Genomic DNA, 27,405 nt, shown 5'->3' on the forward strand with positions numbered 1-27,405 from the left:
AATGCTACCTGCTAACTCCATGATAAAAATACTTGAAACTTGCCACTTTTACGATTGCCTAGAAATCTGCCATTATCACCCAAACTCTCTAGGATCTACAAGGGAACAGTAACAATTAAAAATTTTTTTCCAACTTAAATAAAACTAATCTCCCTTGTGATGCCAGTTACCCCTAGGAAAATATGCTCAAGTTTGAATAAGCATTCACTATAAATCTCAGGAAAAAAAGTAGATATGATGGTTTAGAAATATATTAAAAGTTGCATATGGCTTATCAAAGAGTACAATAACATTAAAACCACAGGCCTCTAAAGTTTAAAAGTTTTCTGTTGAAGTTGCAGACATTTTGAATTCCACATACTTCAAACCTTTGAGAGCTATGTATCCTTACGATTTGTGCACTTTTCTGGTAGTCTGTACGTCAACAGAATTTATCAGCAAACACAACAGAAATATCTGGAACAGCCAAGGACATCCAATGATTTATTAACAAGTTGTGATTTTTCTGATAAGTCAAATAATTTAAGACTAGAAATCTAAAGATGTAGGTAATGAGAAAACATAATGATCTTTTAGTTTTTAAAAATTTACCTTTGGGAAAAAACCTAAATTCTTATATCTTTTTTCTCTTTTAGTTCAAGTACACTTATGAGACTGATGGCATTACAGTGGTATAAATATGGACTACTGAAGAATCTGAAGTACTGTACTATTTGGCTTTATTTTAGACATCTAATAAAGACTTTTAACATGTTGAAAAAAAAAGCACAAGGCACAGAGATTAGCGTAGCTATAAGAACATTTCTGCTTTATGCCATGGCACTAGGCGTATAAGTCAGATGTCATATCAAAATTTGTACAGGCCAAATTCTTGGTTAGGAAAATCCTACGTATAGTGACTCTAATGGTTGAAAGATATTTCATTATATTTATATTTTCAATTATCTACTACTAACAAACTTTAGATGTTTTATATGAATCTTTTGATACTATAGCCTTTGGGAAAGGTATGGTTAATAAAAAGTTAATTTTTTAAAGAAAAGTTAAAATTGTTACATTGTTTTTTTTTCTTTGCTAAATATTTAATTAAACACATGGAAGTGAGATACCCCCTTTGCTCTTTCTCCCTTTTTTTTTTTATTTTTATTTTTTAAACGTTTCTTTAATTAATTAATTAATTTATATTTATTTTTGGCTGTGTTGGGTCTTCGTTTCTGTGCGAGGGCTTTCTCCAGTTGCGGCGAGCGGGGGCCACTCTTCATCGCGGTGCGCGGGCCTCTCACTGTCGCGGCCTCTCTTGTTGCAGAGCACAGGCTCCAGACGTGCAGGCTCAGTAGTTGTGGCTCACGGGCTTAGTTGCTCCGCGGCATGTGGGATCTTCCCAGACCAGGGCTCGAACCCGTGTCCCCTGCATTGGCAGGCAGATTCTTAACCACTGCGCCACCAGGGAAGCCCTCTTTCTCCCTTTTTATGCACAGAACAGAAGCACACATTGTCATGCCTCAAACTACTTTTTATTTGGAACTACATGATTTCACGCAATTCTTCTAAACAACGACATAAAATAGATTTCCTTGTGTATAAATAACTTACATACTCTCCATAAAGTAAATGCTCAAAGGTGCTAGAACAGATCGTCCACTCCTACAGTGTTCTCATATCCAACAGAGTTGATGCACAATATATAAATACTCAAGTCCAATATTAAAAACTCAGGCACTTGACTAACTTTAATAAAGTTTCTCAAACTATATCAATATATCTAAAGTGCATATATATTTTTTAAGAAAGATTATTCTCAATAACTTCTCTATAAAAATAAGTTTGATGGTTTAGCCCATCTAACTTTACTACTTTGAGTATGAACTTTTAATATGCAGTCAGGCTTATTCTACCTTCTCTCAACATGACACCAAAAGAATCAAAGCAGCTAGTGAGGTGCTAACATGTGAGGATTAATCCAGTGATTCCGGTCACAATGCATTCCAGGAGGAGGTACCCATGTTACTGGAATTGGGCGATATGGTTTATTCTTCCTTCCCTGATTTGGATAACCAAATGGAACAGGAGGAGGGTAGTGACTTTGATGACCATTCCCTCGGTACATTCCTGGTTTTTTTCTGGGTAAAGGGTGCCACATTGGAAGAGGCGGGAATATCAGCTCTGAAATCTGTAAAGAAGAGAAAACAGTAAGTTAATAAAAAGAAAAAATTAGTCATGTGTTATATAAAAAGTAGGTGACCTTCCAGATTACTCATTAAAGAAAAACAAAATCACTCACCCACAACCCTAAGAGTAGGTCTAAGGCACATTCCTACAATCAAGTCTAAATATGTTAAAAACCTCAAATATAACAGGTGATCAATCAGCATTTTTTTACTAAATGAGTGAAAATGAATAACCTCAAACACAGCACTCTAAAGCAACCGGATATTTTCTGGCTATTTCAACCAAAGAAGATGAAAACACGGAATGAATAGAAGCTTGTAAGGACACATCATGTTTTAGACCACTGGTTTCCACAGCTGGCTAAAGAGTCACCTAAGAAGCTTTTAAACACAAAATGTTCATGCCCCAGCCCTGGTCTACTGAACAATATTAACAAAACTTTAGGAAGAAAGGCCAAGTATTTTGATGACACTGCCGGTGATTCTAATGTAGCCAGTTTAGCATTTTGGAAAACAGTCTTAGATTATCCCATAAGTCAAGTGGGACATCAAGTTCACATCATTCAAAATGTTATCAGCAGTTTCAGACCTCTCTGCTCAGAATGCCACACCCTGTGACTATGAGTTTCAGAGTTCTCTGATTTCTAATCTGCTCTTCCTAGCATAGGCGTTTAAAAATTTATATTCTGTATAACAGCACTGCATTCATGATAGAAAATTCAAAAGGTACAAAATTGTACACAGTGGAAAAAAGTCTCTCTTCTTTATGTGATTACCAGCTACCCTCTCAGAGGCAACTGACAGTAATCAATTGTTTGATTATCTTTAGAGATATTCTATGAATATACTTGTGTATACAGCTATATACACATTTATAAAAACTCACAAAATTCTGTATTCTGCTTTTTGCACTTGATAAATACATCTCAGAGACATTCATCTAAGCACATAACGACTTTTTTTGTCATTTTACAGCTAGACAGTAATGCAATGACTATGCCATAACTAAATTAACTGGTGTCTTGTTGATAGTACATTTAGGCTGCTTTCAGTCTTTTAATATCAAAAAAACAATGCACAAAAGCAAACAAAACAATGCAACAGTGAATAACCTTAGCACAGTTAATTCTTGGTTATCTACAATAATGGGGAAATAAAGAATTTAGAGTTCAAACTAATAATTGACCTATACTACAAACCAGTAGCAAAATGGAATGTTTTCATTTCTTTCTACATTGGGGTGTTGATAAGCTTTTAAAACTTGTCAGAAAGCAGACACAATCCCACAGGCAACCACTGTTCTGATTTTTATCACCAGACTGAGTTTTCCCTGTTTGTGAACTTCATATAAATGGAATCATGTGGCATGTATTCTTTTGTATCTGGCAATTTTTTTTTTTTTGGGCCACACCGCCTGGCTTGTGGGATCTTAGTTCCCCAATCAGGGATCAAACCCGCACCCTCCGCAGTGGAATAGGGGAGTCCTAATCACTGGACTGCCAGGGAATTCCCTGGCAAAATTCTTTTGCTCAGTCAGATGTTTTTTAGGTCCTTCCGTATTGTGTCTATTATTAGGTTTTTCTGTTTTATTGCTATTATCCTACTGGGTGAATGAATACACAATTTCCTCCCATTCACTTGTTAATGGGTATTTGGGTGGTTTTCCTTTTTTTTTTTTTTTTTTAAACAATCATGAAAAAAGCTGTTATAAACATTCTGATATGAGGCTTTGTAGATATTTGTTTTTTTCATTTCTCTTGTTAAATACTTAGGAGTGGAACTGTTGGGTTATAGGGCAGATGCATATTTAACTTTGTAAACGCCAGTTTTCCAAAGTGGTTATACCATTTTACACTCCTATCAACAGTTTATGAATCCAGCTGCTTCACATCCTTGCCAACATTTGGTATTGTCAGACGTTTTAATTTTAGCCATTCTGGAAGTAGTGTTTCACTGTGGTTTAAATTTGAATTTTCCTGATGACAAATAAGGTTGAGCACCTTTTTCATTTGCTTACTGGTCATTTATATAACTTCTTTTGTACAGTGTTTATTCTCATCTTTTGCCCACTGTTTTTAATTGGATCATGTGTGATTATTATTAGTGATTTATAGGAGTGACTTTTAAAGTATATTCTGGAAACAAGTCCTTTGACAAATATATGTATTGAGAATATTTTGTCCCAGTCTATGCTTTTGCCCATTCGTTTTCTTAATGGTTTCTTTTTATTTATTTATTTTTATTTATTATTTGGCTGCGTTGCATCTTTGTTGCTGCGCGTGGGCTTTCTCTAGTTGCAGCGAGCAGGGGCTACTCTTTGTTGTGGTGCGCGGGCTTCTCATTGCGGTGGCTTCTCTTGTTGCAGAGCACAGGATCTGGGCACAAGGGCTTCAGTAGCTGTGGCTTGCGGGCTCTAGAGCAAAGGCTCAGTAGTTGTGGCACATGGACTTAGTGGTTCCACAGCATGTGGGATCTTCCCAGACCAAGGATTGAACCCGTGTCCCCTGCATTGGCAGGTGGATTCTTAACCACCGCGCCACCAGGGAAGTCCCTCAAATTAGTTTTCTAATGTATGGTATCAGGTAGCAGTTAGGTTCACTTTTTTTTTTTTTAATATATAGATTATCCAATTGTTCCAGTACTAGTTCTTGTAGACTTTCCCTACTGAATTGCTTCGGCACTTTTATTTAAAAAAAAACAAAAACAAAATTGTACATACATGGGTCTACTTCTGGACTCTCTGTTACAATAATATATTTATATATCTTTAAATCATTATCACACTATCTTGATAAACATAATGACTTAATATTAGTGTGAGATCTATGACTTGATTCTCCTTTCTTTAAATTTTATCTAGAAAAAGCATTTTGGGATTTTGATTGATAGCAAGTTGAAACTATAGATCAATTTGGGGAGAAATAAATAACATAATCTTCATTCTTAATTAGTAGAGACTTATCTCTGGAGGTTCCTTTCAGAAAACACAGACCCCCCTCAGAGAACAAAGACCCCAAGCTCAGAATTATTTTGCCCATACTTTGATAACCTCTTTTTTAAGGCTCTTGGTAATGCCAGGTTCAAGATGGAAAAATGGATAGGTTAAAAAACATTAAAGTGGACCATCTGCACCAGCTTTCTACACAATGATTTTAAGAGCTATGCTTCTCATTCATGAAATGTTTTGTGATTACAATGTCAAGGAGAAATGTTTTATTTTAAAAGCACATAAAGGACAGTTCAATTTCTATGCCTTTCTGTTATAATTTTATCCTAATAGTCTTTCAACATATAGGAAAACAAATACAATTTAATTTTAAAAGAAAATCTAAAAATTAAAGGTCAATTTACTTGAAAAAATTAGCAGCAATCAGTTCAATTTGGAATTTACATTCTTACTTTGCTCCGTAACAAATAAAATTCTTGAGGTAAAATTAGCGCACATCTGAATGAATTCCAGGCAATTTAACAATGGTAATCTGTAGTATGTAATACATCATACAGAGGAAAAAAATGTCCAAAATATTTATGGCAATGGTCTTAAAAATGATCCCTGAATTACAAATATTATGTTTACTTATGTATATAGGGAATCTCTTGGGAAGAATACAAAATAACTGGTAATGAAAACCTCCATACAAGGGCACAAGACTGGTCATTGTGGGAAGAGGAGGACGTGTCACTATTATACTATTTTTTAAAAATTAATTAATTAATTAATTAATTTATGGCTGTGTTGGGTCTTTGTTGCTGTGTGGGCTTTCTCTAGTTGCGGTGAGTGAGGGCTACTCTCATTGTGGTGCACGGGCTTGTCATTGTGGTGGCTTCTCTTGCTGCGGAGCATGGGCTCTAGGTGCGCAGGCTTCAGTAGTTGTGGCACGTGGGCTCAGTAGCTGTGGCTTGTGGGCTCTAGAGTGCAGGCTCAGTAGTTGTGGCACATGGGCTTAGCTGCTCCACGGCACGTGGGATCTTCCTGGACCAGGGCTCAACCCCGTGTCCTCTGCATTGGCAGGTGGATTCTTAACCACTGCGCTACCAGGGAAGCCCCTATACTCTTTCATACTGTTTCAAGTTTTTGTTTTGGTTTGTATTTTTTTTAAAGCAGGTGTGTATGTTATAATAGACACATACACATATACCGCTAAGAATGTGATAATCTTCAGAACTAATCTTCCTTTCAAGCCTAGGAAGGATAATTCAACAATTAAAAAAAAAATTAAGAACTCAAAAATTAAGTTATACTGAAAGGATGTTCATTATATAAATGTATCCTGGATTTAAAGGTTCACTTTCTCATACTCATGATACACTGATTTCTTACTCATTAAGGTCTAAATTCTCATTTTAGCCCAAATCAAACCCTACCAGAAACCTGGTATGTTTAATTATGTCTAATTAAGGCCAAATTAATAAAAATAGGTATATTTAAAAATATACTCAAAATTAGAAAAACTACACGTACAGAATAAGGCTCAACTCAAAGGACTTCTTTAAATTTTTGTATTAGTAGCTATATGACTCTTTAAATGTTAAAGCAAAGAAAGATTGTTTTGGCTTGAGTGAAAAACTAAAGAATAATTTAGTGAGGTTTCTCTTTAATCATAGAAAGGGAAAGAACATGAAAGTTAGGTACAAATTGGAAGTGTTAAAGGCTGCAAAAAAATGAGTGGCTATTTTTGAATGCAATAAGGATTTTTAAAACATTAGGAATGTTTTAGCACCATGATTTTTTCTATTGTTTTTACAATGTATTCATCCCACTTATTTAGTAAAGCAGACCTTTGATAAAATGACTCAGGATGCCTATTTCATCTCAGAGGAAGCAGCTTCCCCTTAGCGTGGGAAGGCAAGAACCGTGATCCAGAATTTCAGCTCAGAAACTTTGGGCAATATAAGCAGGACTACCTAGAATGCCCTTGCAAGCCTTGCTCATGACCTTCAATATGGAGCCACTTCATGGTTACCTGGTACACGGGGCTGGGGGTCGCAGCCACTGAATTGGGTTTCACTTCTACTTCCTTACTTGTTTCTTCATCTGAAGAAGAGGACCCTGAATGATAATCAGAGGTAACCTTATCAAGGGCCCTGGTCACTTTCTTGGAAATCTCATCCTTGTTCTCTTCCTCATTTTCAAAGCTGGCAACAATGAATGCATTGTTTTTCTCTCCATACCTAAGAATAAAAAAACCAAAAAACTTACACACCTTGAAGTCACATCAACAAAGCAAGAAATGTCCATAAAAACAATTGAACAGGTCTGGACATGCCATCAGTCCCAGGCAAAGAAGGAACCCTCCCAGAACTTGATTCTACATCTATAGTATCCTAACGAAGCTTCATGCCAACAGGCAGGCCACAATTTTCTACTTCTAGTCTATTAAAGTACAAATACAAAGTGACCTCATTCTCTTTTCCAATTTTCTTTTCTACTGACTCCTGACAAAAATAGTTGTTTACGATATCAAAGAGAAACTCACTGTTTTGATTACATTTTTGTATGTACCATTGAAACTGGCCATACAGAACTTTCTAACAAATTTTTAACTGACCCTTATAACGTAGATCCTAGTAATTCAAGTCAAAAATCAACCAGACATCTCCTGTGGGATTTACTTTTACCACGATTAAATAAAAAAGAGGCCTGTGTTTCTTATATCCACACTGACAAAAATGAGAACTGAGGCAACTGTTAAGTTAAAGGGAAAAAAAAAACTACTGTTGAGGAAAATAAAAGGATTTTGCTTGAATTATACTGCTGATTTCATAGAGATTCCTATGATAAATGCTTACCCCTCATCTTAATTTTTTTAAATTAAGCAAACGTTATCCTTCCAAAACATTTTTAAAGCTTTGATCTAAGAAAAATAATTGTCAGAACATGTAACTTTGGCTGTTGGGTACTAGAAAAAAGGAAAATAAATTCTGCAATGAGGAAAAATAGCACAACACACAGTAAAACTAGGAGTTTTCATTGAGAGGACAGAGGAGAAACCCACAAATCCATTCACATAGATTGCACAACATAAACACTATGAAACAATTTCTAGGAAGTGTTAGGACAAAGGAAATGAATTGTTAAGCAGTCTTACACAGCATGTAATTAAAGTTAAACAAAGTGATTCTAAGCTTAAAAAATATAAAAACATCAACAGAAAATAGGGTTAATTGACTATGATGTCAGTTAATTTCATTCATGATAATTCTTGTCTCAAATTATTTCTGAATCAGGATGATATCTACAATTAAGTAAAAGGCCTAACTGCAACAAAGCCTTTGAAAGTTTAAATGGCAATCAAGTAGTCTCACAGGTGAGTTCTATTTCTTTCAACTGTGCTATCTTCCGACCTCATAGGCTAGATGGGGCCATAAATGCAATCTAAATATGGTACATAATTTCCTTTTCTATTCTTTTTCAGTCTCTCTCATAAAAGGAGTTACTGCAGGATGGTGGAAAGAGCACTAGACATGTTTCTGGTTCTGTTCTGTCATTAACTAGCTCTGTTACCAGGTGCAAGTTATTTAATCTCTCCCAGGCCTTAGTTTCCTATCTGCAGAATGAGGAAGCTGAAGATAGCTGGATAGTGGTTAGTCTTCAGCTGGTGATTCTTCTTAGCAGAAGATGCCTGAACAGTGGGAAGGGATCTTCACAACACAGAATTCATGAAGTATAATTTCAAGATTACTTAGCGTTGGGTTGTAGCAGTGGAAATCTACCCCTTGGTCCTTTCCAGGTTTAAAGATGCAACAAATTTCAATACAATCAAAGGTTAATTCATATATTAATGCCAGCAGTATTAATAATGGGCTTAGGCCTACCTTCAGTATTGCCCATTAATGGAGTAGTCAAAATTCAAGCAAAACAGAAAGGCAAGAAATTTGAGAAAAATCCCTGCCTCTGTAGAAACAGAAACCTAATCCAAGGGCAGACATCTAATGATTGAAGGATCAGCTTTATTAACTCAGGTTTCTTCGACACTCAAGCTCAGTTAGGTTCTACAATTTTCCCGTGGTAGTATTTTGCTATGAGGGCTCTCTTCAGGGTAAGTGAAGCTGCTTACTATATTACTGTAACATTAGAATGTGCAGTTAATTCCTCAGAATTCATAATGGACAACTTTTAAATTTTCCAATTTTCAATGACACACTGCTAAAACATTCAGGCCTACTGAGTTAATTTGAAACAAATCAATAGTATCTATTGCTCTTTATCAGGAAAAGAAAGGATTATCGAAATTACAAACAAACAAAAAATGAAGTGTAGAATATTGAGTAGATAATAAAGCTGCCAGCTATTTGCAGGCCTTCTCCTTATAGGATCTGTTGTCTATTCAGTATCTTCTCAAATATTTCACTCAGTGAAATATTTCTAACTATATAACACTTTGCACTCTTCCAATATTTATCCTGATGGAATAACTCTATGAAGAATGTTCTCTTTGAGTGCATTTCAATTTTTTTTCATAACCTTAGTCTTTAGTATACCAATGAGTTATTATTTTTAATGACTCAAATATTTATTCAATTATATAACTGCTATATCAGCTTTAATTTTCAGAATATTTCCAGTTTTGGTCCAAAGGCACTAATATCTCAGTCTCCTCTATTAATTTATAGCAATCACCTCTACCCAGTCACTAACAGGTCTTTCTTTCTGGGATTTCTATCATCACTGAATGAGCACTCATATTCTGAAGATATCAATAATTTCTATTAACTGTGAAAAACCTCACATCATAGCCAATTTGGGGCAAAATTTTGATCATATATAAAAGAATTAGAAGGCTACTGAATGCAAAGATTTTCTTACGTTAACAAGATTAAAGCACAGTAATTTTTTATTATCTGGCATCATCAAGAAATGAAGTATCCACTTAAGTAGAATGTCCATGTAACTAAAGCTTTTATCTTCAGGTGCCAAGATGTAGTTTAAGCATTTCAAATAAATATGTCCAAAATGTTTATATAATTAGCCAACTTCTTAAACATCCTTGGATATGGAAACTTTTCCCTAATGATTTAAGATCATTGTATTAAGTATTCATTATTTGATGGTGTGATAATACATTTGGGTCAACTCTTTTGCTTTTTTGTTCCTGCCTCTATGTCAGACTATTACTTTTGTTTGTAGCTTTATGACAACAGTATCCTGGGGGATCGGTTCCAGGACCATCCCTGCCTCCCCCCAATGCCAAAATCTGTGGATGCCCAAGTACCTTAAATAAAATGGCATGGTATTTGCATACAACCTATGCACACCCTCCCATACACTTTAAATCATCTCTAGATTACTTATCATATCTAATACAATGTAACTGTTATATAAATAGTTGCATGGTATGGCACATTCAAGTTTTGCTTTTTGTAACTTTTTTTCCCCCCCTCAAATATTTTTGAACTAAAGTTGGTTGAATGCATGGATGTGGAACCCTCAGATACAGAAGGCCAACTGTACTAGGAACAATCCCCTTTCAAATGCCACGTAATTTTTTATGGGCTGAAAAACTACACAACTAACTTAAAAGAACTGTGTGTTAAGTAAGAGTAAATCATGATCACAGTGTGGGCCTCATAAAAAGTAAACATTTCAATATAATAACTTTGTGATAGCTATTTCTTGTATAATGAGGTCTTCTGCAGGGATTCAGTGGACCAAGTCTACAAAACAAAGTCTGATCCTGGCCTATGGTAAGTGCTTAATTAGTCCCAGACTGTAAAAATGTTTGACCTTCTTAGACCAAAAATTGAGGTATCTTGCTCTTCCTTTTTCTGAGAAATAAGTATTGGAGAATCTACTACCTACACCCGGTTTCCCAAAGCAATAAGCTTATATAAGCCACCAGCTTATATCAAGCAGCTCCAGGGTGGTCCAGAAAATTGTTGCAGGATTACCACTCATTTTTTCCAACATGTCTTCACCACCACTTTCATTGCTGGAGATCAGGTCATAGGCTATGACCACCTTTGGAACATATTAGGGTTGCATCAAAAAGCACCTCTACTATAATCAATGGGTGAATTGTACCTCTAAACCAAAGAGAAAACCCTAAAGGAACAGCTGTAGGAAATCACTCACAGGGGTTCCATGCATCTATTCATCCTGTTCCTCCTGCCTGGAAATGTCCTTCCAACCTTGTCATCTAGTCAACTGCAACTCATCCTTCCCCACTCAGCTCAAGTATCACCTACTCTACAGTCAGCCCTCCATATCCATGGGTTCTGCATCCATGCATTCAACCAACCACAGACCAAAAACATTTGGGGAAAAAAAATCCAGAAAGTTCCTAAAAGCAAAACTTGAATTTTTTTCAATTCAAGCAACTATTTACATGGCATTTACATTGCACTTACAACTATTTACACAGCATTTACATTGCATTAGGTATTATAAGAAATCTAGAAATGATTTAAAGTATATGGGAGGTTATGCATAGGTTATATGCAAATACTACACTATTTTATATAAGGGACTTGAGCATCCGAGGATATTGCCTCTGCCTGTGTGTGTGTGTGTGCATGTGGCCGGGGCAGGGGCATGTTCTGGAACTAATCCCTCACCAATACCAAGGGCTGACTATAGTCTTTCCTGAGGCAGTAACTTTCTCCTTTGTGCCACCAACTACTGCATTTTGTACATACTTCTATTATAGCACAAATCACACTCTGTTGTAATCTGCTTATTCTTTCTTCTCCCTTATTACACTCTGAACTACCTGAAAGAAGAATGTCACTTTCATTTTTTAAAAACCCCACAACTAAGAATGTCTGGTCCAAAATGAGTATTTTTATTTAATTTAATTTATTTATTTATCTATTTATCATTTATGGCTGTTGGGTCTTTGTTGCTGCGCATGGACTTTCTCTAGTTGCAGGGAGCAGGGGCTGCTCTTCGTTGTGGTCTGCGGGCTTCTCTTGTTGCAGAGCATGGGCTCTAGGCACGCGGGCTTCAGTAGTTGCAGCACTTGGGCTCAGTAGTTGTGGCTCGCGGGCTCTAGAGTGCAGGCTCAGTAGTTGTGGCGCACGGGCTTGGTTGCTCCGCGGCATGTGGGATCTTCCTGGACCAGGGCTCAAACCCGTGTCCCCTGCCTTGGCAGGCCGATTCTTAACCACTGCGCCACCAGGGAAGCCCACAATGAGTATTTTTAGAATGAATGAAGTTCAATTAGATTTCATACCTAACACTCACCTTTTACAATTCTGCTCATTTAGGAGACAAGAAATAATTTCCATTATGAAAATAAAACCATGAAAATATCACTCAGCCACTTAAAAACCAAAAAGGGGGAGGGAGGCAAGAGTAGAAACAAACAAACAGAAATCAACCAAAAGTTAATATCCAGTATTATTTGGGATTAGTGTCTTTCCTAATTTGAAGAGGGGAAAGACAAGGGCACCACCAATGAAAGAAGATATAATTGACCTATAGGGAGTCTAGGTGTCTAAATTCTACAATAGAGTTCTTGGTAAAGCTCTAAAAAAAACCCCTGCTCTATCAGTTTTTGAGTTTCCTTAGCTGTAAAACAGGAATGTAACCAGTCTTTCACTATCACCTCCAAGAAGAATAGTTTACAAAATTCACAGCTGAGAAAGCCAAACAACCAGCTCCTGGCTATAAAAATACATGCGTAGGCAGTACCTGAGAGAATTTCAAAAAATCAGTTCCAGCATGGTAATCAGTTCAGCCGCCAAACTCAAGAACTCACCGACAGCACACCTCACATGGGTCCACCCATAGAGTGAGTTCCTTTGGCAAGCCCAGGTCACTGTACAAAATGCAGCTGTTCTCACAGGCTTTCAGGACATCAGGATCAACTCTCTGAAACTTATTGACACGAATGCATCTACAACAAAGTGGAGTAATGTTAATAGCTTTAAATAAATATAAATCAGAAACTTTGTTATATCTATTGGTATTTACCAACATGAATTTAAAAAAGTAAAATGAACCCTGGCAAAGAACCCAGGAATATCTATCCTAAATAGATAATAAATCTGAACTACAGGCAAAGAGGCAGCAGCATCATCAAGACTACCCAGCCTGGTGGAAAGAAGAGTCTGTGTGAGCACAGGGAAATCACTAGAACTGGCTCTACTTCATTTCACACAGAAACTACTCAATCTCACACATACATTAAATGAGCAAGCAGTACAAAAGTTGCATGAAATTACTTAGAGCTTTGAATGTAAAAGTTTTAATAGGCCAAATTCCTATATAACAAAATCTCCAACTCACAAAAGACCTCAACCAATGGTTCAAATAATATTTGGAAATTCTTGTGACAAGTTTTGATCTGTTGTTACCTTGCTTAAGAAGGGTATCCTTTGCCTTACCTATAATTGTTCTCTAAATACCGAATCAGTCAAGGACACAGAACCATTCATACCATGTACTTAAGATTAAAATATAATCCAGGGACTTCCCTGGTGGTTCAGTGGTTAAGAATCCGTCTTCCAATGCAGGGGACGCGGGTTTGATCCCTGGTCGGGCAACTAAGCCCCACACCGCAACTACTGAGCCCGCGCACTCTGGAGCCCGCATGCCACTATGAGAGAGAAGCCCGCGCACCGCAACAGAAGATCCCGCATGCCACAATGAAGATCCTGCATGCCACAACTAAGACCCAATGCAGCCAAATAAATTAATTAAAAAAAAATAATAATCCAAAAATGTTATTGGCTTATTTCACTTAACCTGTTACTCGAGTTTTCTTTTTTTTTTAAGTTATCGAAAAAGAGAAAAAAATTCTAAACCACTAAAGACTGTTCCTTTTTTTTTTGGTCGCGCCACATGGCTTGCAGGGATCTTAGTTCCCCAACCAGGGATCTAACCCATGCCCACAGCAGTGAAAGCACAGAGTCCTAACCACTGGACTGCCAGGGAATTCCCATCTGTTCCATTTTTTCTAACCTAAGAAATACCATTCACAGCTACTAACAGAATGCTCAAAGATGGCTCTCAGTATGAATGCAAAAATACCTGTTAAAATAAGTATTCTGCTTACATAGAGAAACGTTAGCTACAATGAAAGTATTTACTGCCTACAACTAAGAAATCAATAATAGAACCCAGGTTTTAGTACAAGTCCTGAGTACTAGTATTATTGGGTGAATTTAGATTAAATCATTTTACTTCTTCTTCAGACTCCAAAAATATGGAAAATATAAGTTAATTGACAAATACTGATTATATTACTAAATACAATACTGTAACATCAACAGAATAAGGTACTATTTAAATTTTTTTAAAGTTTAATTATTAGTTAATTTCAATTTTCATAAAAAACAGTGGAAAAAGTTCTCATTAGGTAACAGCTAATACATATTTCTAAATAATAATAATAATAATAATAATAATAATAACTCTTTTTGAAGGTTTATCATGCAATGGAGAGTTTTCTAAATGCTCTGCATGTACAGGCATACCTCAGACACTGCAGGTTTGGTTCCAGACCACAGCAATAAAGCGAGTATCTCAATAAAGGTAGTCACACAAATTGTTGGTTTCCCAGTATATATAAAAGTTGTATTACAGTACACTGTAGTCTATTAAGTGTGCAATAGCATTATGTCTTAAAAAAAATGTACATAGCTTAATTAAAAACTACTTTATTGCTAAAAAATGGTAACCACCTGAGCCTTCAGCAAGTCTTTGTAACAGTAACACCAAAGATCACTGATCACAGATCACCAAAACAAATATAATAATGAAAAAGTTTGAAATACTGTAAGAATTACCAAAATGTGACACAGAGACACAAAGTGAGCAAATGCTGTTGGAAAACTGGCACTGACAGCCTTGCTCAATGCAGTTGCACAAACCTTCAGTTTATAAAAAACGCAATGTCTGTGATGCGCAATAAAGCAAAGCACAATAAAATAAGGTATGCCTATGTTAACTTTTTAAATTTTCACAATGATGCTGTGAGTTAGATACTATTTTCTCCACTATAAAAAAGAAAGGAGGCAGAGAGAGTTTGAGTAACTTGCCCAAAATTACACAGCTAGAAAGTAATGAATCCAGAGTTCAGATCCAGACCAGATGCCAACGTTCACTTTATTAAACAACCCTATTATGCCTGTACTTATCGTAACATCACCATTAACAATTTAGCAAATTCAGAGTAAAAAAAAAATATTTTAAACCACGTAAGATACTCTTTATTCCTTTCTAGAAGATGGTCCTATGTTACAGATTCTAATGTTGTGTAGGTTGACTCAAAAGTCCCACGTGCACCAGGATCAAAAGCAATTAAGGGTAAGGTAGATCTTAGATGTATGTGTTTGTTTTTTTTAATCTACAATGAGGGAGATGTAGGCTCTAAGCTTAAAAAAATATATGTAAATATAGATGCTTAAATAGAGACTCGCTTCAACAAAATTTGCATACCTTACATATTTTTATGCTATTTTTTTCACTCTAGATACTGTGACTATTTACCCATTAACCACTCTTCAAAAACAAGATTTTCAGAGCTGCATAAAAATAGTCCATTGTTTACTTAATGTTGACAGTGTAGTGCTTTCCAATTTTTTTGCAATTATAAAGTGTAAGAAATATCCATATGCATACATATTTGTCTGCATTTCTGATTATGCTTCTAGAATAGATTTTAGGAGATTTACTTTTCAAAGACTGTGAATATTTTTATAGATCTTGATAATGTTACCAAATTGCTCTTATTTGTATAAGAGAAACATACCCCCCTGCAGAGAAACATACTAATTTATAAAAACTTTAGAAGAAAAAGAACTTTACGGATTGAAGAGTCTACTAATTCTGGTTAATCCTATAGTCTATTCATTTTTATAAAAGAAACGACCCACAATTAACTCTAATAGTTTTCTACTTCAAAGACGGCTTCAAAATGACTCAATAATGATACTTCTGATTATGTGCCAATTTAATCCTGTGGCTAACTTTTTTCCTCAAGTTTTTAGAATTAATGGAAATAAAATTATACACTGTCTGACCTTTAAGCATTTACTTGTTAGTGTCTCCTTTTTCAGTAATAGTACGGTGGCTTGGCACTTCCAAAAGCCTTAGTCCAATATCAATTACATCAGTGTAAAAAGCTTGAACAGCTCTAATTCACAAAAGCTGTTCACTCTATCAGAAATGAAGATGTGCAGAAAAAAATTAAGAGAATCAAATGAGAGGATAAAAAACAGTAACTTGAGTGCTTTATATAGAACATCCACATTTCTACTTTCACTCACCACATTTTCCAATATACTAGGAAACCTCTTTGGATAGAAATGAAGAGGAAAATGTATCAATTACTTTGATTCTTTTCTTTTCAACAGATCATATGCTCACCTGGCTTTTAGCAAATGAGAATTAAACAAATCATATTTTCACCTCCCTTGCACACTCCGTGAACAGTCTTACACTTTCAAGAGCTCAGCGACTGAAAGGAAGTTCTTTTTACTGTGAAGGGCTGATTTGTGGAGGAATCTTTGGGGGCAGCAATATGCATAAATAAAAGAATTTCTGTATTCATGATAGTCACAACTGTTCCACTTTTATTTTTTTGGTCACATCCACAAATGGGGCACGGTTTGACAGCTGAAGTTTAGCAGAATATTCTCAACTCAGGTTCCCAAGTAGTCACAAAAATACTAAAGAGTGAGCATGCCAGGACATGTTTTACAGGAGGCTGCTCTTCTTTAAACTGTAAATGTAACTTATAAACCACAGTACAAAAGATAGCTGCGAGTGAGAATTGCCTTCACTCTCAGAGACAAGGCTGTGGTAGGACTGTGGTATACAGAAAGCTCATAAGAATTTAGGGTCAGTGAGACCTGAATTCAAATCCCAGAGCTAATATTTACCAGTTGTGAATCATAGGTTAAGTTACCTTCATCCATAAAATGGTTACACTGGCTTCTACCACAACGAATTATGCACAGTACAAATGAAATTATTCCTGTGTCAAGAACATGTTAGGTGTCTAATAATCTTAGTTCTCATTTGCCAAAAAACTTTTAACACATAACATGCAATTTACTTTTAGATACAAGGAACTCATTTCCCTCAACCCTTACCATGCCCCCTTTTAAGTGATAGTTTTAGGGGTTCTCTACAATTGGGAAAGCCCTCAACTACCTGTGATACTTAAAGAAAAACACTCAGGAACCACACTATGACCACAAGACAAGACTAACTCCCATGAGCCTATACTACTGGCCCCCCAAGTCCAGGCAGTGGGACTCCAACAACAAATACTTGTATTTTAAAGTGAATAAGGAAAAAATAAAACTGAGACGCTCCTGAGTTGGGTATTTTGCAGATAAACTGTGAAAGGCATGGCCTGGACACACCCATCATTCCTGGCATTCATTTGAGGAGCTGATCAGCCTCTTCCTTTAGTCCAATCTAACTGTCCAAGCTATTCCTTTACCTGTAGGCCTGTCCTTTTGATGGTTTTTCTGGATACCAGTGATTTTTATATTTTTCTTGAAGTATTAGAGTCAATTTCTCAGCAAACCTCTCGACTGCTTCTTTTTTCAACTTATCATGTTTTCGAACTAGCCTTGTGAAAAAGAAGACTACGGCAGCAATTTCGTTCTTCATCTTTCCCTGCAAAGATAAAATAGTTTTTCTCAAAAAACCAAAACATCACAACTTGAAGATAAAGCTCTGCAAAATATCCCTCCTTTACAGCAGCACCCCTTCCTCCTTCCAATTTTATCCTGTGTTTCACTGGCTCATATCTGGAGTAGGGAACAGTCACTAATTTATGCCATAAAGACCTTATTATAAAATACTGTTTAAGAGTCTTATCGCCTAGCTTTGTAAAGGCGTTCAGTAAAGAGAGCACACCAAATTGCTCCTGTTAGCTAAAATAAAATCAGAGATATCACTCAAAGAGAAGCATTACAATGATACCACTATATAGTTTTTACTAAATGTGTCAATATTTAGCTACAATAATTCAAGTTTAAAGTTCTATGAAATAACTTGTATTTTAAAACATAAAAAAGTCCACTTTAAAATCCAGTATTGTAGAGCCACTACAGAAGACAGTTTGGCAGTTCCTAAAAAGGTCAGATATATGGCTACCATATGACCCAGCAATTCTACTCCTAGCTCTATACCCAAGAGAAATGAAACCATATGTTCACACAAAAACTTGTACACAAATGTCCACAGAACCATTATTCATAATAACTAAAAAGTAGAAATAAACTAAATGTTGATCAACTGATAAATGGACAAATAAAGTGTGGTATATTATTCGGCAACAAAAAGAAATGACATACTGATATGTGCTACAACATGTATGAAACTTGAATACATTATGCTAAGGGAAAGAAGCCAAAAGACCAAATACTGTATCACACCAATTATATGAAATGTCCAGAATAAGCAAATCTATATAAACAGAAAGTAGATTAGTGGCCTAGGGGTAGGAGGATGGGGGGAAAGGAGTGATGTGAGTGAGTAAGTATAAGATTTCCTTTTGAGGTGATGAAAATGTCCTAAAATTGACTATGGTGATGGTTGTACAACTCTGTGAATGTACTAAAACCAAAGACCTGTACATTTTAAATGTGTGAATCATATAGTATGTGAATTATATTTCAATAAAGCTGTTATACACAAAGAAAAAAAATCCATTCTCGAGCTTCTGTAAGCATTCTTTCAAGAACAGAGATATATTTACCTAAAAAATATGACCAAAAAACCCAGCTCTATCAAAACGTATTTAAGAGAGTGGAAATTCAGGGTCATTCACAGAAAATCTAAAAGAAATAATCAGAGATTCAGCTGCATATTGGAACTGCCTCAAGAAGGACTCTTTTTAAATGACAGATCTGATTTATCACTGATTAATCCATAAAGGCAAAAACCTTGTACTGGGATTGTTTCGATGTATGTTCTGTCTTCGCTTGATGAGCTCATTCATTTGGCTGCTCTAAGTAACTTGGAGTTATTCAGATGCTGCGTTTACTAAGCAACATCACCTTTGCAGAGCCAATTATTAAAGACATACAGCCCCTGTTAGGTTTAGTGCAAAAACTGACCAACCCAGCCTATAGTTTGTGTTCTTTCACATTTAAAAAATAAAGCTGATCCTGTTAGCTTCCTTTTTCTTTTCTCAAACTTGCTCTTAAAGTCCGTCTTCATAAGATTCCTTTCCTCCTTGTGCAAATTCAAACAAGGGACCCCAGTGTGAAATAAATTCTATATGTTATTTGAGAGGTGTGCTGGCAGCCATGGCCACCCTGATGCTGGACGGGAAGACACCCAAACCTTCCTCCCGGAACCCTGAATGCCAAGTCTACCTTCTATGGGCAGCTGCACACAACCCCAGCCCTCCACAACTGCTGTGCAGCCTCCTCCTGAAAAAAAGGCAGCCATTTCCACTTATAAAGCTATATTTATACTCCACTACGTTATGATGGAAAAGAAAACCCACTGCAATTTAATACATGGTTTGGGATGAAACTTGCTGATGGAACTCCATTAGCCTCCACCCCACCAAAGAAAACAAGAAAGGTACTCAATCCCTAACTAGCTCATTCTCCTCATTCATTAAATTGGCCAACTATGTTCCACGTATCTGAGTTTTGTGTTCCTTTTGTTTTTTCTTCTCTGTTTCATATCAAAAAATAAAAGGAAGAAAGGAAGGAAAAGGACCACTTAGTGGTTGCTTTGGGTTGTAACACAAGACGAGTCATACGGAATTACTTTTGGTTTTTTTTTTCAGTTTGAGGGAATGATGCCTGGAAGAGCTGAGAATTTAACCCACCTCCACTGGTCAGTATCCTAGGAGTACCAAAAGGGTACCCCCTAGAGGGGAGAGTTACGAGGTCAGGGAGAGAGAAACCAGAAGCTAGCGGGGCCAAGAAACCCCTAGGCGTCTCGAGTAAGTCGCCGCAATCCCTCCACCCACACTCGGAGCGAAAAGCTCCCATTTTAAACATCGCACGGTGACGTCATCCAGGGACGTCGTCACCGAGGCGGCTGCTCCTCAAGTTCTACTTTGTTCCACAGGCTCCTCTGCTCACGGCGGCGGGCAGAGAACCCAAAGGAAAAAACCCAGTCCTGCCTTCCAGGAGTTTATAACTTTGTACTCTTCCCTCTCTTGTAACGAAAAGCTTCATCGCGGCCGTTTCTAGAAACAAGTTATTTCTCCCGACAGACGTTCCCAAGGTTGAGGAAGGGGGGGTGGTGGCGGGGGGAGGTCCCGGCCGCGGGGGGTGACGAGCCCTCGACCAGCCTCCGCGGCGACACAAAGCGGGCTCTGGACCCCGAGCGACAGGATCCCCACGGGGCCGGGAGTTGGGCTTTGTCAGCCATCCAAGCCTGCTGCTCGGCACTCGCGCTTGGGTTTGAAGAGCGCCGGGTGAGTAGGCACCAAACGTCTCCACCCACTCCTGGAAAACGGCCTGCCCGCGCGTCCAACTTCTGCAATCGCGGGTCTTCCTGAGTTAAGGGGGCAGCGCCCCGAGCCCCCTTCCCTTCCCCCCGCGAACAGCCTCGCAGGCTCCGCAGCCCCCGGGCAGGCTCCAGCCTCCGGCAGCCCTGGGTTCGAGAACCGGGCTCCCCTCAGGCGCAACCCCCCTCCCGCCCCCCCAGACAGCGAGCCGGATCCCCGGCTCCAGAAAACCCACGGACGCGGAGGGGGAGGGGGCGTGGGAAGGCGCAGGGCTGTCGCCCACCGCGAGCAGAAGGTAACGCGCGGTGAAAACGTGGCAGGAGCCTCGAGGCGGCGACTCCTCCGTCGCGATGCCGCTGAGGGTCCCGCGGAAACCCTCACGGGCCGCCCCCCTCCGTCCCCAGCCCTTCCTTCGCGCCGGGCCAGAGCCGATGCAAGCAGGTTCGACCCCGCACTCCTCCTGGTTCCCCCGCGCGCTGCCCGCCCGCGAGCCTTCGACGTGGCCGCAAAGGCGCCCGGACCACCCTCCTCCCGAAGCCCTCAGCCCCGCCATGTCCGCCTCCTCCCGGCCCGGTCTCCTCACCGCCGCCGCCTCCGCTCTGGGGCCACAGATTCCCTCCTGGCCGGGAACCGAGGGCGCCGCCTCAGCGGGCCGGCGCTCGGCGGCAATGAGCGCGGCGAGCCTCGTCTGGCGCGTGCGGCTCCCGCGTCGTCGGGCGGCCGAGCGCGCGCTGAGAGGGCGGGCTGGCGGGCGCGCGCGAGCGAGCGAGCGCGGCTCTGAAGCGGCGCGCGGGGGGCTCGCGGCCCGGAAGAGGGGAGGGGCGATGACCCGGGAAAGGGATGGCCCCGCGCGGGACCGGCTCGCGCTCCTGGGGGGGGGAGGAGCCGGAGGCGGGGCTTCGTCGACGTCCCGCCCCCAAGGCTCCGGCCTCGCTGTGCGAGCCGCGAAGCGCCTTCAGTCCTGCGACGCGCCCGCGAACCCTCGGGTCAGACGGCGAGGGCCGCAGCACCGCGGGCTTCCCTCCTCGGGAAGGAACGGCGCTGAGAGCCGAGCGGACCCTCGCCAGCCCGCCCTACCTGCTGCAGCGTCTTCGGGGGTCGCGTGGGCCACTTCCACTCGGCTGCCTGGGCCTCTGCTTCCCCCTCTCGTTGCTCCTTGTCGCCCTGCGCCCTGACACCCTCCGGCCCGGGAGGGCGAATACTAGACCCTGCTCTGTAGAGGTCCAGTTCTCTAGACCTGGGGCTTCGGGGGCGGGTTGGGGGGCGTGGGGGTCTACACAGATCAGACGGAAGGCGGACTTTGCTTTTGTGGACTGATGCTCTTCCTTGCTGTGATAGTTACGGGCACGTCAGCTGTGCAGCCGCCTTGTGATATTTCAGTTTGTTTCGATGTCCTAGTTGGGCCCCTTCCTGGCCGGGCAGGTGGCTCCCTCAGAGCAGGGACTGCCTCCTGTTGACCCTTGTGTCCCAGCTTGGCACTGAGTACAGTGTCTTGCACAAAGGAGGGGCTCCAGGGATGTTGGCTGAATGAAACCTTCAGAGTCCAAGCTTTCTATTTCCCAGCCACTTCTAGTCAAGGACTTCCAGATACAAAGCTTAACCTTTGAACAAATACAAATGTGGAAAAGGTACGTTAACTTTATGAAAAAAAAGAGGAACATCTTTCCAACCTTTTGTATTGAACTGGCGCCATGGTATTAGTTTTGTGAAAGCACTTTAATACATTAAACAGGCCAGAAAAAGACAAGATATTTCTACTGTTTTTTAATTAAAAGAGAGCCAGCTTTCGCTGTTTCTAGCCAAAACATATTGTAAATTACTCAAGAAATGAGTGTTCAAGTTATACGTTGACCATATATTTCACTGCCTGCTACGCCTGGGAGCATGTTTTCAGCCCAGTTCTATGAATATTTTAAGTTTGTGTTACTGATGGTGAGTATAGCTTATTCGCAATTCAAAACGTTAATGCTTTTAGCAGTAAAAAATATGCAGTTCCCAAACCAGTACAATAAACTTTATTTGTATTAAAAAAAAAAAAAAAGTATAGTGTTCTACCTAGAGCTACTCACTGGTCAATTTAAGGAGGATACTTCTATTCACACCCTAGTCTATTCTAGGAGATATGAAGGTGTTTTCATTCTAATCTCATAACAATCTGATTGAGGTTATTTTACTGATGAAGGCTTTTCTCTCTACGATTTCATAAAATAGCTAGGCAGTGACAAACACTACTCAGAATTTGTCCAGAAATTTCTAAAGCCCAAGATTAGTATTTTCTTTGATGTTTATAAATCTGTGGCCCAGTCTTAGAGCAGTACTCTACTCAAAACACACAGGCAAGTACCTGAAACGTAATTTCAAAATACAAAAAATTCTCATAGCCTAGACACTGCGAAGCAGATAAATAACAATGTATCTTAAACACTTAACTTCTCTTTTCTCTCTAATCCACTGTTCTCACACAAGGTAGCTGCTTGTGTGCCTCTGTCTTTCAAAACGCCCTACTCTTCTCCAGTCCTGGCTGCTGTGCTTTAGATCTTTCCCCCCAGCTCTCTTTCCTCCTAATTCAGAACCACACAAGCCCAAAAGAATTGGTCTCAAGTCAGGACCCTCCTCTTTAGGAGGCTGGAAGAGGGGAGCAGAGCTGATACAAACAGTTACCCATTAATATGGATTTTTCCTTTCACAGTTTCTTTCTTTTCTCAGTTAACTCTAAATGTTCACTAAGATCGTGTGTTAATAGATGTAGTTTGCTTTTAGCACAAGCTGTTTCTTTGGAAAATGAGCCACCTAAATAGGGCAGGGCCTCTATAATCACATACATCCTGTGGTTGTATCACAACGTCACAGAGACCACGACTCAACAATCACCAAAATCTATGAATAGCTTCCAAAATCAGGACTTATTTTTTCACTAAATAACAGTGTAACTCTTTCAAATCTGTTATTCCTTTTGAGCTCAGAGAAGTTCAGCATTGAAAACAGAACAGTGTCAGGCAATACCTTCTCAATCCACGTGTCAAGTTTGAGTCTGAATACAAAACCATCCACTTTTATAGTGGATAGAGAGAGTTCTGTTATGTAACATCAGGGGAAAGTGTGCAGCCTTTGGGGGCCTTTGGAGGTCTACCAAGTGGGATTTAAGACTTTTTAATTCTAAAAACACTTCAATATATTTCTTCAAAAATTTCCAGGACCTAACCACTTGGATAAATTAAAACAAACTAAATCTATAATACTTTCTTTGCTTCGACTTCTTCAATATCCACAAACTGGCAGTGGTTTAAAAAAACATAAGCATAAAGAAAATTTGTAATCTTCATTATTTTCTCCATTACATCATGCAATAAGACTGACTTCCAAGAGTCGCAACATAAACTCTCTTGATGAATGAGGCAATGGAAACTGGGCAAACCAACCTCTTATTTTGAGTTGCATTAACTCTTAAAACCCTCTTCCCTGCCCCCGCCCCCAACTATAGCCCATCTGTTTTGGAAGAAAATGTTTTGATTAAACTTCTCAGTTTCTTTATTGGAAATTGGTTAGGATTTGTCAATTCATATGAACTAGCTTCGGCAAATGTATAGGTTATAGCGCTTAGGTAGGCTGCACACTCTGGACTCAAATAGAGCTTCATACTGGAAACCTCTGGTGTAAGATTTCCATGCTTGCCAGAAGAGGTGCCATTGTTGTTGGGTCCCTTTGACAATACTCTCTTGTTCTTCATACCAACAGAGAAACAGACTTCCATTAATAAGTAGTATATAAACTCCTACCCTTATTCAGTATAACAAAAGTAAGAATATAGATATATTCATTTAGCAAAACATTCAGAAATATTGTAAAAGAACTGCTTAGAAACACAACTGTGTTAGCGTTCTCCGGATACATATATGGATACAGAGATTTATTTTAAGGAATTGGCTCATGCAATTGTGGAAGCTGGCAAGTCTGAAATTTGTAGGGCAGGCGGCAGGCTGGAAACTTACACAAGAGTTAAAGTTGTAGTCTTGAGTCCAGAATCCATAGGGGTGATTTTTATGTTAAGGTGTTGAGGAAGGAATGGTATTCCTTCTACTCTGGAAAACCTCGTTTTTTGCTCTGAAGGCCTTCAACTTGTTGAATCCCACCTACATTATTGAGGGTAATCTCCTTTACACTCCATTGATTGTAAATGTTAATCACGTCTACAAAATACCAATCACAGCATCATCTAGACTAGTGTTTGACCAAAAAACTGGGCACCATAGTCTAACCAAGTTGACACATAAGATTAACCATCACAATGACCTTCATTCAATAGTATTTCCTCAAAGGCATGTGATAAGTAGGTTTAAAAAGATAAATCCCTTAGTGAACACTGTAAAGCATGCTTTCAATAAGAAAACAAGTCCCCTTGTTTTTATTTTTCTTTGCTCTTTTCAGTCATTTGTGTGGTGATGGGGCTGGTTAAGGACGGGGGGAGGGAAGATTGGATGTTGGTCTTCAGGTGGCTTCTTCTGCTTAATGATATCAAATATTTGTGCTAGAGTATTGGGGACAGTGTGTCCATTAGGGAGGATCAAAAGATGAACAAATAAGTTTCTCACAATCTAGTGGAAGTTAGAGACGTGAACAATCTAACATATTACAAGTTGTATTATATTGATAAATTAAGTGCCACAGAAAGGTATAAAGGCAATAGCAATCAATGTAGGCATAAAAAAGGTTTTGGATGTGATTGGGCTCCCAGCTAAAAGGAAGTTTCACAGACTTGGAGGGCAGCATTGCAAACCTTCCTTAATAATTTTTCAGTACAGGAAGGTGGAGGGGGAGAGGCCATAAGCATAAGGAAATTGCTCCCAAGGCAGTCAGTCCCTTGATGCGGCAACATCAGTTGCACCACAGAGATGGCTAGAGTTAATCAAATTCACACAGCAAGTCCTGACATTTGATGGCTTAATTAGGGCGATTATGGGTAAGCTTTAAAAAATCTGCTTTGTCAGCAGATGATCCAATAGATGTTACCATAAAGAGCATATTCCCACCCCACACCCAGCCCAGGAGAGGCTCAAAACATGGAACTAAAGTTAGTACATTAATATTTTGTGATGTAGTTGGAGAAAATATTTTGTAATTGTGTTTATAGGAGTATTTTAGGTACTTTAGATAATTGCAGCAGGTCAGGAATTTTTCTATCTTGTAGGAAGATTTCAGCAACTCTTTGTGATACAAAAAGTTTTATATATATATATATATATATATATATATGACATATATGTATATATACAGATATATATTTAGATGTATATTTGTAATACATATAGATAGATATTTATGTAACATACATGTATAAATAAAACCTTTATCTCTGAGAGAGAGAATAAGACAGAGAATGAAAGAGTCATGATACAGAGAGAAAGATTTATGACAGAGTTGGGTTTTTTTTTTAAGTGTTTTTATACTAGCCTAAAGTGCTCACGAATACTTTTTTTTTTTCCCCAGGAGGAAAGTTGGTGAGAGTAATAAGCTAGCTATGACCCATATCATGAGCAACCACTGACACACAATGGGGACAGTATGTGTAGAAGAAAACAAAGAGTAGAACAAAGTTGCTCGGTTAGTTATTTTCTGTTTTGTTTTGTTTTTGTTTTTAATTGCAGACATGTAAATACTGAATTCTCATAGCGTTGAGGTATCAAAATGAATTGAAAAATAATACTCCTTGCCAGATGTTTAGCATAAATGTTATATAGAAACATATATAATTCTAGGATGTTAAAATGTCTCAGAGCAACAGAGTAATATAATTTACTAGTCCTTTGATATGATTGTGCAGCTTATGCTGATTTCACTGGACTATTTCAGCTCTATGATCTGTGTTTAATTTGGAAGACCTAACTCAAATTAAGTGATGACTCTTTATTTTGGATTTTCTGTAATGGTACAGATTTTATTCAATTTTATTATTATTGTTATTATTATTATTATTTATTTATTTATCTTTTTATTTTTGGCTGCGTTGGGTCTTCGTTGCTGCACACAGGCTTTCTCTAGTTGCCGTGAGTGGGGGCTGGTGGCTTCTCTTGTTGCAGAGCACGGGCTCTAGGTGCGTGGGCTTCAGTAGTTGTGGCACATGGGCTCAGTAGTTGTGGCTTGCGGGCTTTAGAGCGCAGGCTCAGTAGTTGTGGCTCACAGGCTTGGCTGCTCCACGGCATGTGGGATCCTCCCAGACCAGGGCTTGAACCCATGTCCCCTGCATTGTCAGGCAGATCCTTAACCACTGCACCACCAGAGAAGTCCCCAATTTTATTATTTTTAAGGCAGGTAATTCATTAAATACATAACTAAATATTTTAAAAATATTTTGGTTTGTGGGATTATTCGTTTATTTGTGTTTACAAATCAGAGAAAAAAAATACGATCTAGGAGAGATTTTCAAAAAGGGGTAAGCCAGGAGGTACCATTCGTCTCTCTTTACACTCTTTCCATGGTACTTGAACTCATCATCTTAAGGCTTTGAACACCATTGATGTGAGAGGAGTCCCTAATTAATAGTTCCAGTTCCAGACAATCCTCTGAACTCTAGACTTGTGTATCTAACAGCTTAATAAACATCTCCACTTGGAGTCTGATTGGCATTTCGTACATAATAAGTCCCAAGATGAACCCTTCTCTGCCCCTGGTCCCCAATCTCCCTCTAGACCTGCTCCTCCTGCATTGTTTGTTATCTCAGTACCACTCTTCTACCCTTGGCTCAAGATGGTTTGGGGATCAACAATGACTCCTCTCTCCCAAGCATGCCATAGGCCATCTACGAGCAAATCCTCTTAACTCATCCTTTGATTTTCTACTCTTTTTGACCCACTCAAATG

General features: G+C 38.8%; 1 protein-coding gene across 2 annotated transcripts; it reads right to left on the bottom strand.

Annotated features, from left to right (window-relative positions):
- Positions 1–1,492: 1,492 nt before the first annotated feature.
- Positions 1,493–21,294, bottom strand: BTG3 (BTG anti-proliferation factor 3). Of its 2 annotated transcripts, XM_059922228.1 has the most exons (5): positions 21,135–21,294; positions 17,567–17,745; positions 12,869–13,006; positions 7,133–7,340; positions 1,493–2,170 (listed from the first exon to the last, which is right to left on the bottom strand). In XM_059922228.1, exons 2-5 carry the CDS (start codon positions 17,737–17,739, stop codon positions 1,931–1,933), a joined length of 759 nt encoding a protein of 252 aa, XP_059778211.1. In that variant the 5' UTR covers positions 17,740–17,745; positions 21,135–21,294; the 3' UTR covers positions 1,493–1,930. The 2 variants fall into 2 exon arrangements, with proteins under 2 accessions (XP_059778211.1, XP_059778212.1); XM_059922229.1 differs by lacking the exon at positions 12,869–13,006.
- Positions 21,295–27,405: the final 6,111 nt, after the last annotated feature.

Source organism: Balaenoptera ricei, chromosome 4 (assembly GCF_028023285.1).
Source record: "Balaenoptera ricei isolate mBalRic1 chromosome 4, mBalRic1.hap2, whole genome shotgun sequence".
Classification (NCBI taxonomy): domain Eukaryota; kingdom Metazoa; phylum Chordata; class Mammalia; order Artiodactyla; family Balaenopteridae; genus Balaenoptera; species Balaenoptera ricei.

Excerpts from the sequence above, each read along its gene's own strand:
- BTG3 (XM_059922228.1), bottom strand. The coding sequence starts at position 17,739 with ATGAAGAACGAAATTGCTGCCGTAGTCTTCTTTTTCACAAGGCTAGTT. Across the intron at positions 7,341-12,868 it reads CCATGTGAGGTGTGCTGTCG|GTATGGAGAGAAAAACAATG; the intron begins GTGAGTTCTTGA and ends TTTTATTCTTAG. Across the intron at positions 2,171-7,132 it reads CCCCCAGCCCCGTGTACCAG|ATTTCAGAGCTGATATTCCC; the intron begins GTAACCATGAAG and ends TCTTCTTTACAG.